Here is a 14,547-nt window from a genome sequence, read left to right as displayed (position 1 = left end):
CTCTTTAATTTTTGCTGCAGACTTAGGTCTGTGGACGGCTTAATGAATCTCCAAGGAGGAATGGCAGATGATGGAACAGTGGGGCCTAATTTTAGGTTGCAGAGGCCTACATTTTGTGCCTTTGCTTTCCCTGTCCAACCAAAACTGTAAATCCTGAACTTATTGTGCTCCCAACAGTCCTGTAAAATAGCCTTTGTATGATGTGGTCTACTATGTACTTGCAGATTAACCTAATACTCCAACATAAGATTGACCCTCCTAATTCATAGAGACACTTCACTTCATCATACTGGTGATGTTTTAAATTCTACACTACAAATTTGGAGAACGCGAGCAAACATCCAGCTGTTTAAGGTTGATTCCTGCTGCAGACATATAGGCTATGAATCCATAATCCAGGACTGCTCTCATAAGAGCCCAATAAACATGTAATGAAGATGTCCTGCTTGCTTCCCAATCTCGCCCTGGCATTGCAGTATATTATTGATCTTTTTGCACTTGTTTTTCATTTGATCAAGTGGCACGAGGTGAGCTTTTCATCAAACAGAACTCCAAGAAATCAAACCACCTTAACCTGTTCCAGTACTTGTCCATAAGATTTCATGAGTACTGATTCATGGCAATTAGCAAAGCATATGACTTGTGCTTTTACAACTGACAATTTAAATCCCACTTGTTTCTCTACTGTATCTTTGCATGTCTTTGCCAATCACTGCTATGTGGCCTTATTTTTGATACTTGAAGCATCTCCATGCTGGAGGAATATATGGCTTAACCTCATAGCTCACGTATCCTGTATATATTTTGCTTGGAAGTCTAGGCTCATCCAATCTGGTCATGATGGAGAGGCTGTCACAGTTCTTGCTATTTCCCTTTTCCATGAGCAAAGTTTGGGATGGTTAATGCAAGTATCCCTGTGGTTTTTATCCAAAATAAATGTGTAAATGTTGTTCAAATTGCGCACTGCTTAAGTGTTGATGTACTACTCAGCACACGTGTTTTCTACACCTGTGATGCTGTCAGAGCCTTTGGGGATAGCTTGCATGTGTGGCTGATTAACAAATATAATTCCTGATTTTTTCATGCAGAACAAAGATTTTGAACATTTGACAACGCTGTGATTGTGATTATACTATTTCTATATACCGTCTATAGAAATACATTTTTTAGGTCTCCTGGGAGGAGTGTTCAGCCTACTTCAAACTTTCGCTATTGAAAATCAATTGAATTTTTTAAAGAAAAACTCATATGTACACATACATTATGTAAATGTCACAGTGCAATGATGTTGTGCTGTAGTATGAACAGTGTGCCGTACATCGCAAGCTCGTGTTTTGTGCGCTCATGTATGGATCAGAGCACAGACTTATTTTTAACGATGTAGGTTAGCATTTCCACTGCCATGTTTCCCATGTTGCTGAGTGTTCATGTGTTGTCAGTATGTTCATTTAAAATGGTGTACATGAGTATGTTTCATGTTAAGGCTAAGATGCCTTCCGAAGAAGGGGAATGTTGTAGTTAATTGTTTGGGGGTATCGCCAGTATTTGCTGCACTTGCTACACTTCAAGGATTTCCTTCTCTTTGTTTCGGACTTTCCTCGGTGAGATGCTCGGAGAAACCCTGAGGATGTCCTGTTTCTCCACAGCTGCAGTTGCTGTTGTTGTTGTTGTGGCTTGTTAAGTAACTTTCTCACACACATTCCCGGGAAGTGTGTCCTCTCTGTCTATACAACACGTCGCAGACTCAGACCCACTAACAGTTTGCAATTTCTTTTAAATCATCTAATTTCCATTTTTTGGTACTTTTTTCTTTCATTAGGCAAATGCTGTTAAATTTGGATTTTATATTACTTATTTATGTTTATTATAGGGCACATTATGGGTTATTGCTTCTTAGATTATTTACTTTTAAATAATAATTAAATTAATAATTATTTACTGTTTTGCATTTGTAATAATGTTGGTTCATTTAAAGCAAAACGAAGTATACCGACTCAGCGAAAACTACAGAGGAAAGCTGGTATATCCGATCGTCCGTACAGTCCGTGAATGTTGCATGTGTTCAGATAGCGGAGGCTGAGCAGCACACGGAGCAAGATGGGCAGCTAACAGCTGGTCTGCACCTCTGCACCGACATCATCATCATCGCGGTGAAGCTCGATGACAGGTGAGTAATAAACCATCGCCCTCACCACGTGTGTGTAGTCATTCGTTCACCTCTGAATCGGTAAATGTAGGCGTGTTGTCATCAGCTTTCTGTGTATCTGACGCTGTGCGGCTCCATGGACGAGCATCAGCAGCCGTGCTGCAGCGCTACAGGTGCACACAGGCTGCCTGGACACACACGGCCGCGTCCTTCACAGGATCTGTCTCTGCAGACAGAAGGTCATGAGAGGACGCAGCTTCTCCCGGTGGACGGATGTCCTCTGACCGGCTTTTACCGAGCTGCTGCAGCAGATGATTGACAGCTGTTGTAGGATAACCCCCACCCTCCACCACCTCCACATGCACACACTTAGAAATACATTAGCCAACTAACTGCGAGGATAAATCAAAAGTGACACTGAAATTATCACTAATAACATTTCCAAAGCAGGCAACAAGAACACTTAGTCCTTAACTGATCTATAAAGCATTAGTAAATGAGTTATTCAACATAAATAAAGCCATTAGTTACAACTCATAACCCCTTTATGAGCAGTGACTCAGGAGAAGGTTGTACCAATATTTTTACTTTCAAAAATACATATAGAAACCTCAGAACATCTACTGAGTGGACATTGTGGTGATATTACTGCCCTTTCCAAGGTCAAGGTTCAAGGACTGAACTTTTTATTTAAAGTTTATTTAAATGAAAGGCATGAACTCTTAGCATGTGAAGCAGTCAGGTGTAATGCTATTGTTTGCTATGATGTTTGATTTCATAATTCCCATCATAGGAAAATCACCCAGGCTGATGCAGACTCTTTCTGCCTGTGTGTTTCTGCATCATGTGTAGGATGCCTTACATGATTCTATCCCTCTTTTCCTTTCCTCTTACCTCTCCGAGGCCCACTGAAATCATCCTAAGAAAAAACCCACAGAAGAAGAAGTGACAGAGAGAAAGGATGGACTCCATCTCTATGATGGGTGGCAGCAGGAGCCCTGTGTTCCTCACAGCCTCCTCCTCCCACCGTCTCCACCACGCCCAGACCTGTTTCCCGCCGAGCAGCATGAAAAATGGAGACACAGGGACACCCTGTCTGCCTGCCCAGGCCACAGTGGCCATCCTTGGCTCTGGTGACTTCTCCAAATGCCTGACCATACGCCTGCTGCGCCGTGGCTTCCATGTGGTGGTGGGCAGCCGCCATCCCAAACTGGCAGCCCAGTCATTTCCCCATGTGGTGGATGTGACACACCATGAAGACGCTGTGGGGAAGGCCAGCATTGTGTTCCTGGCAATCCGCCGTGAGCATTACTCTGTCCTGTGGGACCTCAAGCATCTACTTGAAGGTAGATAACAACACATATACACAATGAGAACACTAACAGCCATTTAAAGGAGGAGGACTTTCTTTAATTTCTTCCAGCTGATCTTTATATTGCACAAAACACGAACATGACGGCTGACTGAAGGAAAGCATGTAGGATCATAAAAGAAGAAGGAACAATGTAGTCTAATACACTATGATGCTCTATATTAACGGAAGCTTCCTCTATCTTAATACAACACTCAAATGCCATGATTGTGTGTGGATGTGGTGAGTGTTGTATTAGACGTCAGTGGAAAAATTCTGAACTTGTCCAACATTTTAGTGTACATTATTATTATTATTACTAAAGTGACTGAAGCAACTAATGCATGTGCAATGATGTAAAGTCATCACCAAATAGCCAAGAGAGGCCTATTGTGCTGCTGTAGCCTGTAGCTAACATCCCAAGTTTAGTATATATGTATTTTAAAGTCTTTGACTACTCAAGTCATGTGTGTTTGTCTTTTTGTCCTTCAGGCAAGATTCTAGTAGATGTGAGTAACAACAGGAAGGTGAACCAGTATCCAGAGTCTAACGCTGAGTATCTGTCTTCACTGCTGCCTGACTCCATTGTGGTCAAAGGCTTCAATGTCATCTCAGCCTGGGCTATGCAGCAGAGCTGCCCCAAAGACGCCAGCACACAGGTACAATGAAGCATATTCTCAGAAAAAAACAAGCAACAAAAAGCCTTTTCTGTACATTTCAATGGCTTTTTATAGCCTTCAACTATAAAATGGGGCTGTTTGTTGTGTCACCACGATGACCCAATTATCGTCAAGTCACTCAAGTATTGGCCTTGAGGAGCATGATAACAGCTAGTTGAATATGGGGGGGGGGGGGTGTCTCTGTTCAAAGATGCTCCCTGTTGTGATGTGAATTTCCTCCCTGATCTCCACTGCCTTCAGGGGCAGGGATGGGGTAAGACAGTAGCCCCTGTCTGTAAGACAGCAAGGACTCTGGATAAGAGACTGAGTGAGCACAGACAACGTCAAATGCCTGTGAACACCAGACAAAAACCGATCAGCATCCACGGAAGGAGTCCAAAGGTCAGGAACCAGGAGTCAGTGAAAGATCAAGGATGGGGTTAGCATCTCCACACCGATACAACCAGCTGTTTTCATGCAACTTAAGTTCCACACACCGGTCATGTGATGATGCCTAAGCCGACCCAACTTGTAGTTGAAGGTCCAAAACAAGCTTGGAAAAGAAGTTAAGATTATTTTGTCAAACTTCTATTCCAAAAGTAAAGAATGAATTTTCATATGGCCTCCAGTGCTGTCATTACCACAGTATCAATAGCACTGTGTTTCAATAAAAGTTGAAACAAGTCAGTATGCACAGCCTGAGTCCTTTTCAGAGCTCACTACAAGATAGACAGCGCAGATCCTAACAAATCACAATGATTTGGAAAGTCATTAGCATGTTAGGCCAAATCCAAAGCCCCTGGAGTCTAGAGCCCACAGAGGATCATGGGATGAATTTTAGGATGTGGCGAAATGATTAAAACGTCAGAAAGGTAGAAGAAAAACATTTCCACAGTATGAAATGAAATCTTTGTGGGGGTTTTTTTTGTTCGTTTTTTTGGTGTAAAATACTGGCGTCAGATCTTATATTGTTAACTGCTCACAGCTCATTGACAACCTGTGACAAAGGGTGGAAAATAGGCTTGGCTTGTCGGGGTTGTGATTTCAATCGTGTCAACATGGTAGATGATGGTGTGTTGATTATACATAAAAAGAGAGAAGAGTTCATCTTTGGCTGAATAAGCAACATAGTTTCAGAAAAATTTAAAAATGCCCTTATAATCTAAATGTGATACTATTACCATTAGGAAATAAAATATATGGACTATTTTGGAAGAAAATGACTTTTTGACACATAGTATGCAGGGAGAGCACATATGTAACTGCTGAGAGACTATTAAAGGAAATTTAATTCACAGTGAACAATCCAGTGCAAGGGCAAAAGCAACATGTTACTCTGTTTCTTAGTACTTTCTGACATGCCTACACTGTCTGTGGCTCTTTTTCAATGCTGCAGTATAACATTACAAAAAGACATAGCCTTCATTATAGTCTGTCTGTGGCTCTCAACCCCAAACTATAATTCTTAACTATCAACTCAGCTGGAACCCTAAGGATGCGCCTGTTTCCTCTTCAGCCTGCTCTGCATCTCTTGCTTGCTGCTGTGTTTCCTGTATACAAAATAATCCATTAATGGAGTCATTTCATGGGGCTTCTAGACTGAAAATCAAAACATTTTGATATATCTATCCAAATAATGTATGCTAGTGACTGCTAGTCTACAGATGACCGAAGCCAGGGTTAGCTTGCTAGTTAACACTATCTAACATGGCTAAATGACATCAGCTGATGTTATTTTCCACAGTGGAAACGCTGGTAATGTTAGGTAGCTAACAGGTTTTCATTTTAAATCAACATACTGACACTCCAAAGATAATGCACTCGCTCAGATACTGGCAGTGACAATTATGTCCTCCCAAAATATTGGAGGAGACATGTCCCTGTTGTCCACTTGCAGCCCTCACCCTTGTGAAGAAGTAAAACACCTCATAAATATGTAGTTTCATTTAAAAAATCCTAAAACTGGTCACTGTAGTTTTTAATAGTTTCTGGACAAACATGGAGCTCTATGGCACAGATGAATATGTCATATACTATATATCATATGTCCTCCCATCCTTTGTGTTTGTCTCCACTGCCTCGAACCAATCCTTCTCTCTGTAATCCTGGCTCTGTGCAGGTGTTCATTTGCAGTGACTCAGTGGAGGCTAGACAGCAGATTATGGAACTAGCCCGCCATCTCAACTTCCAGCCGGTGGATATGGGCACCCTGTCTTCTTCGCGGGACATTGAAAACATGCCTATACAGTTATTTCCTGGCTGGAAGGGCCCCGTCCTTGCTGCCGTGGCCCTCTCCATCTTTTTTTTTGCCTACTCTTTTGTGCGAGATATCATCCACCCGTATGTGAAATACAAGCAGAGTGACTTCTACAAGATTCCCATAGAGATGGTGAACCGAACACTGCCCACTGTTGCCATCACTCTCTTGGCCCTGGTGTACCTGGCAGGCCAGCTAGCAGCCGCCCACCAGCTCTACTATGGTACCAAGTACAGGCATTTCCCACACTGGCTGGAGGGCTGGCTGCAGAGCCGGAAACAACTGGGCCTCCTCAGCTTCTTCCTGGCTGGTGTCCATGTTCTCTACAGCCTGTGTCTGCCCATGAGGAGGTCTGAGAGGTACCTGCTGCTCAATACCGCCTACCAGCAGGTCAGTGCGATGGAGGGCTCTGACAGTATTTCCACACTGACACTCATAAATTTGACCTTTCACCCACACAAAGCCGGCATTTTCCACCCACATTAAAGGAATGTGTCAGCATTTTGTGTGATATCATGTGATATTTGTGACATTTAAGATAGATGACATTAATAATGTTACAAGATCAATATCAATACAGAGCATTCAGGCTAGCTTGGCATAAAGAATGGCAGAAGGAGCATCCAATGTCAGACATAAGTACGTGAAACCTCTTTAATTGGACACAGCTTCCTGAAATCTTGCCATTACAGTGAGGTTGATGGTCAGGCACCCTGTGTGGTGGCTTGTTGCCATCAGTTAGTGAATGGGCGAATGAGCAGCAACAGCCTTGTAAAGCGTATAATAAATGTAGCCATTTACCATTTACATGCTAAAGTGCCTGAAAGACTCCAAAGCAGAACACTCTACTTATACATAATCCAACTCTGTACACACTGCATTTGGTCTGACATATTTCACACATCTGCTATCAGCACATAAATCCTGGTCATGTCCACATGGATCCATGCAAACTTCTGTGCAGGCTTGGCTAATTTAACTGAAAATCTATTTGGGAATATACACGACTGAAGCATAATCTACAGCACACTGACATGACAGAAGGGCTTAAGGTGGGTCCAGTTTGTAGTCTTGGGGGAATAGAAATTCAGTTTTATGACCCTCAGTATTTCTGTTTTGCACTTACTGTACATGTTGCAGATACCTGAATGAGCGTGTTTAATTTAATTATCACACACAAAATCTGGGCCAGGTATTTTTCCTGTAAGCACTGTCCACATTACACAGGGTAACAATGGGTAAATACAGCCTAAACACTTAGTCACACTTTGGCCCTTTTGCAGGTTAATCCGACCATGAATAAAACATAAAAACTGAAGGATGATGATTATGATGAATTCAGGTATGAGCATCCTCTGTGTTGGCAGATCCATGCTAATGTGGAGAATGCATGGAATGAGGAGGAGGTGTGGAGGGTGGAGATGTACGTTTCCTTTGGGATCATGAGCCTCGGGCTCCTGTCACTGCTGGCAATCACCTCCATCCCCTCTGTCAACAGCACACTCAACTGGCGGGAGTTCAGCTTCATACAGGTACAAATATATACACCAGGGGTTTTCTAACACTGGATTCATTTAATACTACGTAAAAACATGATGACTCTGAGGGAAGTTCTGGGGTTATACAGAGCATCTTTTTTCAATTATTTCTGTGTGGATTTATGGATGTTTTAGGTAATGATATTCTAGAAAAGTTACACAGAATCTAAACATGTGTATAATATCTATGCGTCAGAATGAGAGCTCAGGGTTTTTATAGTACTTTAACTGTGTGTCACAGCTGCTGCTGCCTGTTTGTTGTGTGTGACTGTGACATTGTAAATGGAGTTGTGTGTCTCACTGGCTTGCTGCCTTTGTTTTCCTTGCTGTATGATAACAGGGGTTGTTACTATATGTACCATCATGAGTCTTACTGTCTTTGCTCCAGTCCACTCTGGGCTACATCGCCCTGCTCATCGCTACCTTCCATGGCCTGCTGTTTGGCTGGAAGCGAGCCTTTGAAGAGGAGGCCTACCGTTTCTACCTGCCGCCCAGCTTCGTGGTGGCCCTTGCCCTGCCAGTGTGTGTTATACTGGCGAAGGTGCTGATGCTGCTCCCCTGTGTGGCACGCAAGCTGCACCAGATTCGCCAGGGCCTCGACAGCAGTCAGTACTGGTGCCAGCGCCTGGAGCCGGTGGGCTCGGCCGTCCAGGTTTCACCTGAGAGAGTTACCATTATGTGATCCCTGCAGCACAGAGCTGTCTGCTCCTTTATCGGGATTTTGACATATACTGCCATATTTAGCTGTTTTATGGAAGCAATATTATTATATAATATTGAACACTACTTATTTATGTGATTTTCATTGGAAGGGCATATTATTATTCATACTTTGTGACTGAACAGTTTTTGCCAATATGTAAATTGTGTACTTGTGTCCCTTGTTTACCCATCTAAACTGTAAAACTGAATATTCGTCCCTTGACAGTATCTTGCCGATATGCCGAAAGTATGCCAAGAACTTTGTCGATATTTTATCAATACCTTGTTCCTGGTCTTGTGTTCTGACAGACATTACATTGAGTATTGTTCATTACTTCAAAGGGGAACTCCACCAATTTCACACATGACGGTCATTGCTCAGTGGGCTAGTTCTGCTCGGCCAGTGAAAACACTTTGTGTGTTCTGACAGATTTCAAACAGAAAGCCTGTATTTTAAAAAGGGGAGCACAAGCTAAAAGACAGTACAGGGTTGCATTGTGGGAAGTGTAGGACCCATGTTTTTGTTTGGGGCTGACTACTGAGCTGCATTATGGGAAGTACGGGGTATTACAAGGGACTTGTCGGGACATCTAGGCTTCTGCTGTGAGTCTTCAGGGAAGTGCATAGTAAATTGCTGTAGTACCTCTTAAATTGTGTACAGTATTTCTGCTTGTTGGTTGACAATTTCATGCAATGGAAATTTCTTTTCAATAGTGTTTTTTATGGTGGCCCTGAGAAAACCTTGTTATCGTTACCTGTGTTGTGTGGTCAGAAGAGAGAAGGTCTGTATGGGACTCATTTAAGGAAGTCCTCTGGGAATAAGCAAATATTGCTGGTACACAAAAGTAAATGCCACTACTTTATAGATAACACACGCAAATACAACAAAAATCTTGTCTCCCATCTAAAAATGTGTGATGTGTAAGGTGCCGCCTATACCTTGAGATACTTCCGGTCTATTATTGCCTAAATGATTATTATGCAGGCTGTAGCTCACCTGTCAACATTGCTGAAGCAGATAGTAAAGGTTAAAGTCTGTCAGAAACACCAAATCTCCTCAGAAACCATGAAAATGAATGAAAAACAATTCCACACATTCACTCTATGAGGTCCTGCAGGGTGTGTGCATCATGACTTCAATGACTTCATGAATAATAAACCATGGCAACAACAAGTGTGTCCAGGCTGTGTGCAGCCCTTTTTAATGTGCTCTGGAAACACTTTTCCGCTGTCATCTGTGCAACTCGCAGCACATTTCTGTGTTTGGTTGTGTTTTCTGTTTCATTTCTGTATTCGCAGCGTGTTTTCTAAACGCTGTGCATGCGTCCTCAGATTGATGGAGATGTCTTCAAGTTGCTTGTGTTTTGTCCATTAGCTTGTGTTTTCTTGAACTGCAGTGCTTTCAGCTGACAACAAAATAAAATCAAATAGGCAACCGGTAAGCAACATAGAAGAAATCATTTATCTGTGAGAGGATTACTAGTTACTACTATTATCTTCATTTTTTGGATTTGTTCACAGTTTTGGTGACAGTGTCACGCTGCAAACTGTCAAGACATGTTCTAAGGTATATGTTGATTCTGCAGTATCACTGTGTTGTTCTGTTTTTCTCTCTGTTTGTATTAATGTACCTCTGAATATTATGTCCATCTGTCATACTCTCATGAATGAGATCTCTGGCTTTGACTGAGAATTTAACAGAGTTCCTGTTTTTGCATACTATCCCCAGCAGTCTTATTTGTGACTGACATTTGATTGAATGCAGGCTGTGCAGCTTAGCTGACCACAGGAGCTGATCCAGTGAGAGAAGTTTCCACTGAATTACAGCAAAACCAGTTTGTCTGTCTATACATTACACATACATGGCATGCCAGATCTCACACTGAATTTAGATGTGTGTGTACCATTTCCATCAGCAGTGTTACATTTAAATGTGGGCTGATCTTGTATTCAAGTCTGTCTCAGAACAGAATCCCACTGAGTCCAGACTCTGCTGGTGTTGGAGAAGAGCCTGCAGTTGGATGGATGAAACTCTCAGTTGAATGTCCATGGGCATCCTGGAGGTCATGGTGGTGGTGGAGGTGTGTTGGGTTGTTCGATAAAATGACAAGATAGCAGTGATATTAAAGACCAGCATTCATGGACTAATTAGCCAAATATGATGAATGTGACTTTGACAGCATGGGGAAGTGAACGTGATGTAGAAGACTTGAATGGAGGAAACTGCAGAAATTCACTCAAAGGAATAAAGACTAAATGTGAAGGGGAAAAAACTCCCTTTTGAACGCCAAAGCTTCATCACAGGTAAAGCCCATGACCTCGATGAGTGTGAGTACGCACCGGACGTGCTGAGGAAGCAGAGGGACTACACAGAAGGCTGCGCTGAAGGAGAGAAATATAATATTTCAGACTCCATTCCCGGCAAAACTGCGGGTGCACTACGAGGAAGGCATGGTGACGTACTACTCGGCAGAAGCGGCAACGACAGATATGTCTTGGCAACCCAGTGGAAAACATGACCAGGCATGACTTCAGAGAGTGACTTCAAAGATTCCGATGCCAGCACACTTGATAAGTAACGATAATATCATGATGATATGGCAGAGTCTTTACATCTCTGCTATATGGTCCAATGTTGCTTAACTTTTTGTGTTCTGACATTAAGAGGTATGAAAATTCACATTAACACTTCAGTTTTGAGGCTGAAGAGGACCCTCTCTCATCATCAGATAGAAGAGACTTTCCCTCTAAACTCACATTCCATCTGAGATATGAGACCAGGAAAGAGGTCTCACCATTGGAAGTCAGAGAGTGTTTTTGTTATGAGGTTCTTTGTCCTTGTTGTGAGGTTTTTGTTTTGTTGTAGTTAATGTTATTTTGGGTGCTACTGTTACTTATGGCACCGGGGGTGCAGGATGCTTTCTATATCCAGGCGTGCGAGGGTTAAGGTATACTCAAATGACAAACAAGGCAAGATACCAAGTCAATTAAGATTATTACTTATAATGTAAATGGTTTAGGGAGCCCAATCAAAAGACGGAAAATTATGGCCAAATTACAGAGGGAAGAAGTAGAGGTAGCCCTCCTCCAGGAGACACATTTATCAGATTTAGAAAATGAAAAACTTAAAAGATGGAAATTTAATCAGTACTGCTCTTCATACAGACTGGGCTCAAAGAGAGGAGTAGTAATCTTAATTTCTAGGAGATTAAACTGCACATACAAAAGAAAGACCCAGATGGGAGATTTGTCCTGGTCCGTGTTTACCTACAGGGTGCTTTAGTTACTTTAGTTAAATATCTATGCTCCTCCACTGTTTGAGTTGATAGTCTCGGATGCTCAGGGCACTCTAATCTGTGGAGGACACTTCAATGTTAGACTAGAATTGAATCCAATTAAAAAAAAAAAAAATCACTTTCTTCTCTCACCCACACTTGGTTTCTTCCAGGCTTGATTACTACCTAATGTTTCAAAGGGATATGTACAGGGTAATAAATCGTAATATTGTAACCATGGATCTATCTGACCATGCACCAGTCTACTTAAATGTTACTTTAGACACTGAAACAAAGAGAACTATTTTGAGGCTAAACACAGGGATCCTAGCTCCAATGCGGGAACAAATAAGAACTGATATCAAAGAATATTTTGAGGAAAATGACAATGGAGAAGTGTCCCCACAAACTCTTTGGGATGCCTGTAAAGAGGTTCTAAGGGAAAAAATTATAGGCTACAGCTCAAATTTGAAAAAACCGAGAAAAGCAAAAATTGAACAGTTAGAGATGGAACTGAAAAAGTTAGAGGGCGTACATAAAAAGACAATGAATTCACAAATAAAAATAGAACTGAGCAAGAAAATAAATGAACTGAATGATATGTACTCAAATGACATCATTTATGAGACTTCTGTTATGGAAAGAATCACTTTCTCAATAAGGCTTCAGCAATCTAAATTTGATGACATCTGGAAGCAATGGAAAATGTATATGTCCCAGAAACACCCCTCTTTTGTTTAAGGTCCTTTTTTCTACATTTATTTTATTTTCATTCTTTGTCCATTTGAAGACGCACTGGATTAACTACTTCTTTAACAGTAATATTTCAACAGAAAACACCCCATGTTCATGTTTAAAGAAAAGAAAGGTGTGTGTGTGTGTCCGTGCATTTGGGGCAGACAGCAGACTCAAGATATATGCCCAAATGATGTTCCAGATGTAAATGTCTGTTTCTGAACGTCTGACTCTGATTCTGAATGTCAATAAAAAATAAATAAAAAGAAATAAAAAGAAAGAAATAGGAACCAAAAAAATGTAATGTTGTCATCGCACATGCATTTGTCGTGATAAAAATGAATATTCAGTTCACCAGTCAGCCATAATGGTGTCCTGCCCACATTCTCAGCTTTTATTTTGGCCTGACATTTTTTTTCTTTTGTCTTTGCTTTTTAAAATACTATTGTCACAATGGCTGCTCAAGACAGAGGGAGAGCAGAGGATAAAATTTTCCTTGCAGACCTGCTTCTGGCTCAAATCAAAATGAGTATCATTATTGAAACAATAAAGCATTATTGGAGATTTCAGGTTAATCATACATTATTCCGGTTTCCGGTTTCAGTGGCACAGCACCTCTGCGACCCGGGCTCCGCCGACCGCTGCAGTTTTTTCTCAAAGATATTTTCATTGAATTTTTTTACAAATATATGGTACAGGTATAAAGTGGTGACAGGCAGCTTGTAATATACACAGTCAAGCAGAACAAAAAAGATAATCCTGTCCATGCACAGTAGGGAGAGAATAAAAACACAACACAAAAGAAAAGACCTTATCTAACCCACCCAACCCACCCATCATTTCCAAGCCAGCTTTTACATAAAATAATCAACAAGACAAGTAGATCAATTGTATTTCATTCCTGGAGAGATACAGGTGACCGCTGGATGTCGGGTTCCAATCTAGGAAGGTAAGAAACAAGTAAAATAATAATAATAATAAATAAATAAAGTAAAGTAAAAAGATAAATATATGTATAAATTATGAACCCACACATTGAACAAAAGGAGGCATCAAAGAGAGGACCGATTTCTACACTTGGTATTGCTGATGTAAAAACAGGGAACAAAGTGTGAGTGAGGGATCAAATCCCTAGCTAATTTGAAGGTTATGAAAGTATTCTGAAAAAGTCCCAACACTTTTTGAAACTTTTCTTTGGAGTTACAGATTGAGTAATGTATTTTTCAAGGTTTAAGCAAGACATAACACCTCTCAACCACTGAGCGTGTCTGGGCGGGGCAGCATCCTTCCACCTCAGCAATATTGCACGTCTGGCCAAGAGAGAGGCAAAGGACAGCGTTCGGCGTTTCGCTGGGGTCAGGAGTGCATCTATGTCATTTGTAGTGCCAAAAAGAGCAGTCAGAAGGTTTGGTTCCAAGTCCAAGCTGATAATTACAGATAAAGTTTGGAGGACTTCCCTCCAGTATTTCTCCAAGCTAGGACAACTCCAAAACATGTGAATGAGTGAAGCCTCCTCTCGCTTACATTTGTCGCAACAGGGATCTACATCTGGGTTGAGTTGAGTTAACCAACTTAAAGATGGTGTCCCACATCTCCTCTGACAAGGTTAGATTCAAATCTTGCTCCCATGCAATTTAATTGGTGTTAAGTGGGGCCTGCCTTATACCTAGCAGTTTATTGTAGATAATGGAGATCAAATCCTTGCGTGATGGTGGTAAATTAAGAAGTGCATCAGCAACATTCACATCAGGTGTCTGAGGGAAGTTAGGTATCTGACAACAGAGGAATTGTCTTATTTGTAGATACCCAAAGAAATGAGACTTTGGGAGACTAAACTCTCTAGCCAGTTCCTCAAACGATACAAAATCTGTATCTGTGAAGAGG

The 14,547-nt window shown here is 41.5% G+C and overlaps 1 protein-coding gene across 1 annotated transcript; it reads left to right on the top strand.

Moving 5' to 3' along the window:
• Positions 1-3,107: 3,107 nt before the first annotated feature.
• Positions 3,108-8,633, top strand: steap2 (STEAP family member 2, metalloreductase). The gene is made up of 5 exons (XM_041961659.1): positions 3,108-3,492; positions 3,990-4,156; positions 6,276-6,803; positions 7,781-7,945; positions 8,340-8,633. Exons 1-5 carry the CDS (start codon positions 3,108-3,110, stop codon positions 8,631-8,633), a joined length of 1,539 nt encoding a protein of 512 aa, XP_041817593.1.
• The last annotated feature ends 5,914 nt before the right edge of the window (positions 8,634-14,547 follow it).

Source organism: Chelmon rostratus, chromosome 20 (genome assembly GCF_017976325.1).
Source record: "Chelmon rostratus isolate fCheRos1 chromosome 20, fCheRos1.pri, whole genome shotgun sequence".
Taxonomy (NCBI): Eukaryota; Metazoa; Chordata; class Actinopteri; order Chaetodontiformes; family Chaetodontidae; genus Chelmon; species Chelmon rostratus.
The sequence above is the reverse complement of the archived record's forward strand: the minus strand, read 5'-3'. Positions and strand labels throughout refer to the sequence as shown.

Coding starts and splice junctions, on each gene's coding strand:
- steap2 (XM_041961659.1), top strand. CDS start 3,108: ATGGACTCCATCTCTATGATGGGTGGCAGCAGGAGCCCTGTGTTCCTC. Junction 3,493..3,989: donor CCTCAAGCATCTACTTGAAG/GTAGATAACAAC, acceptor TTTGTCCTTCAG/GCAAGATTCTAGTAGATGTG. Junction 6,804..7,780: donor TCAATACCGCCTACCAGCAG/GTCAGTGCGATG, acceptor CTGTGTTGGCAG/ATCCATGCTAATGTGGAGAA.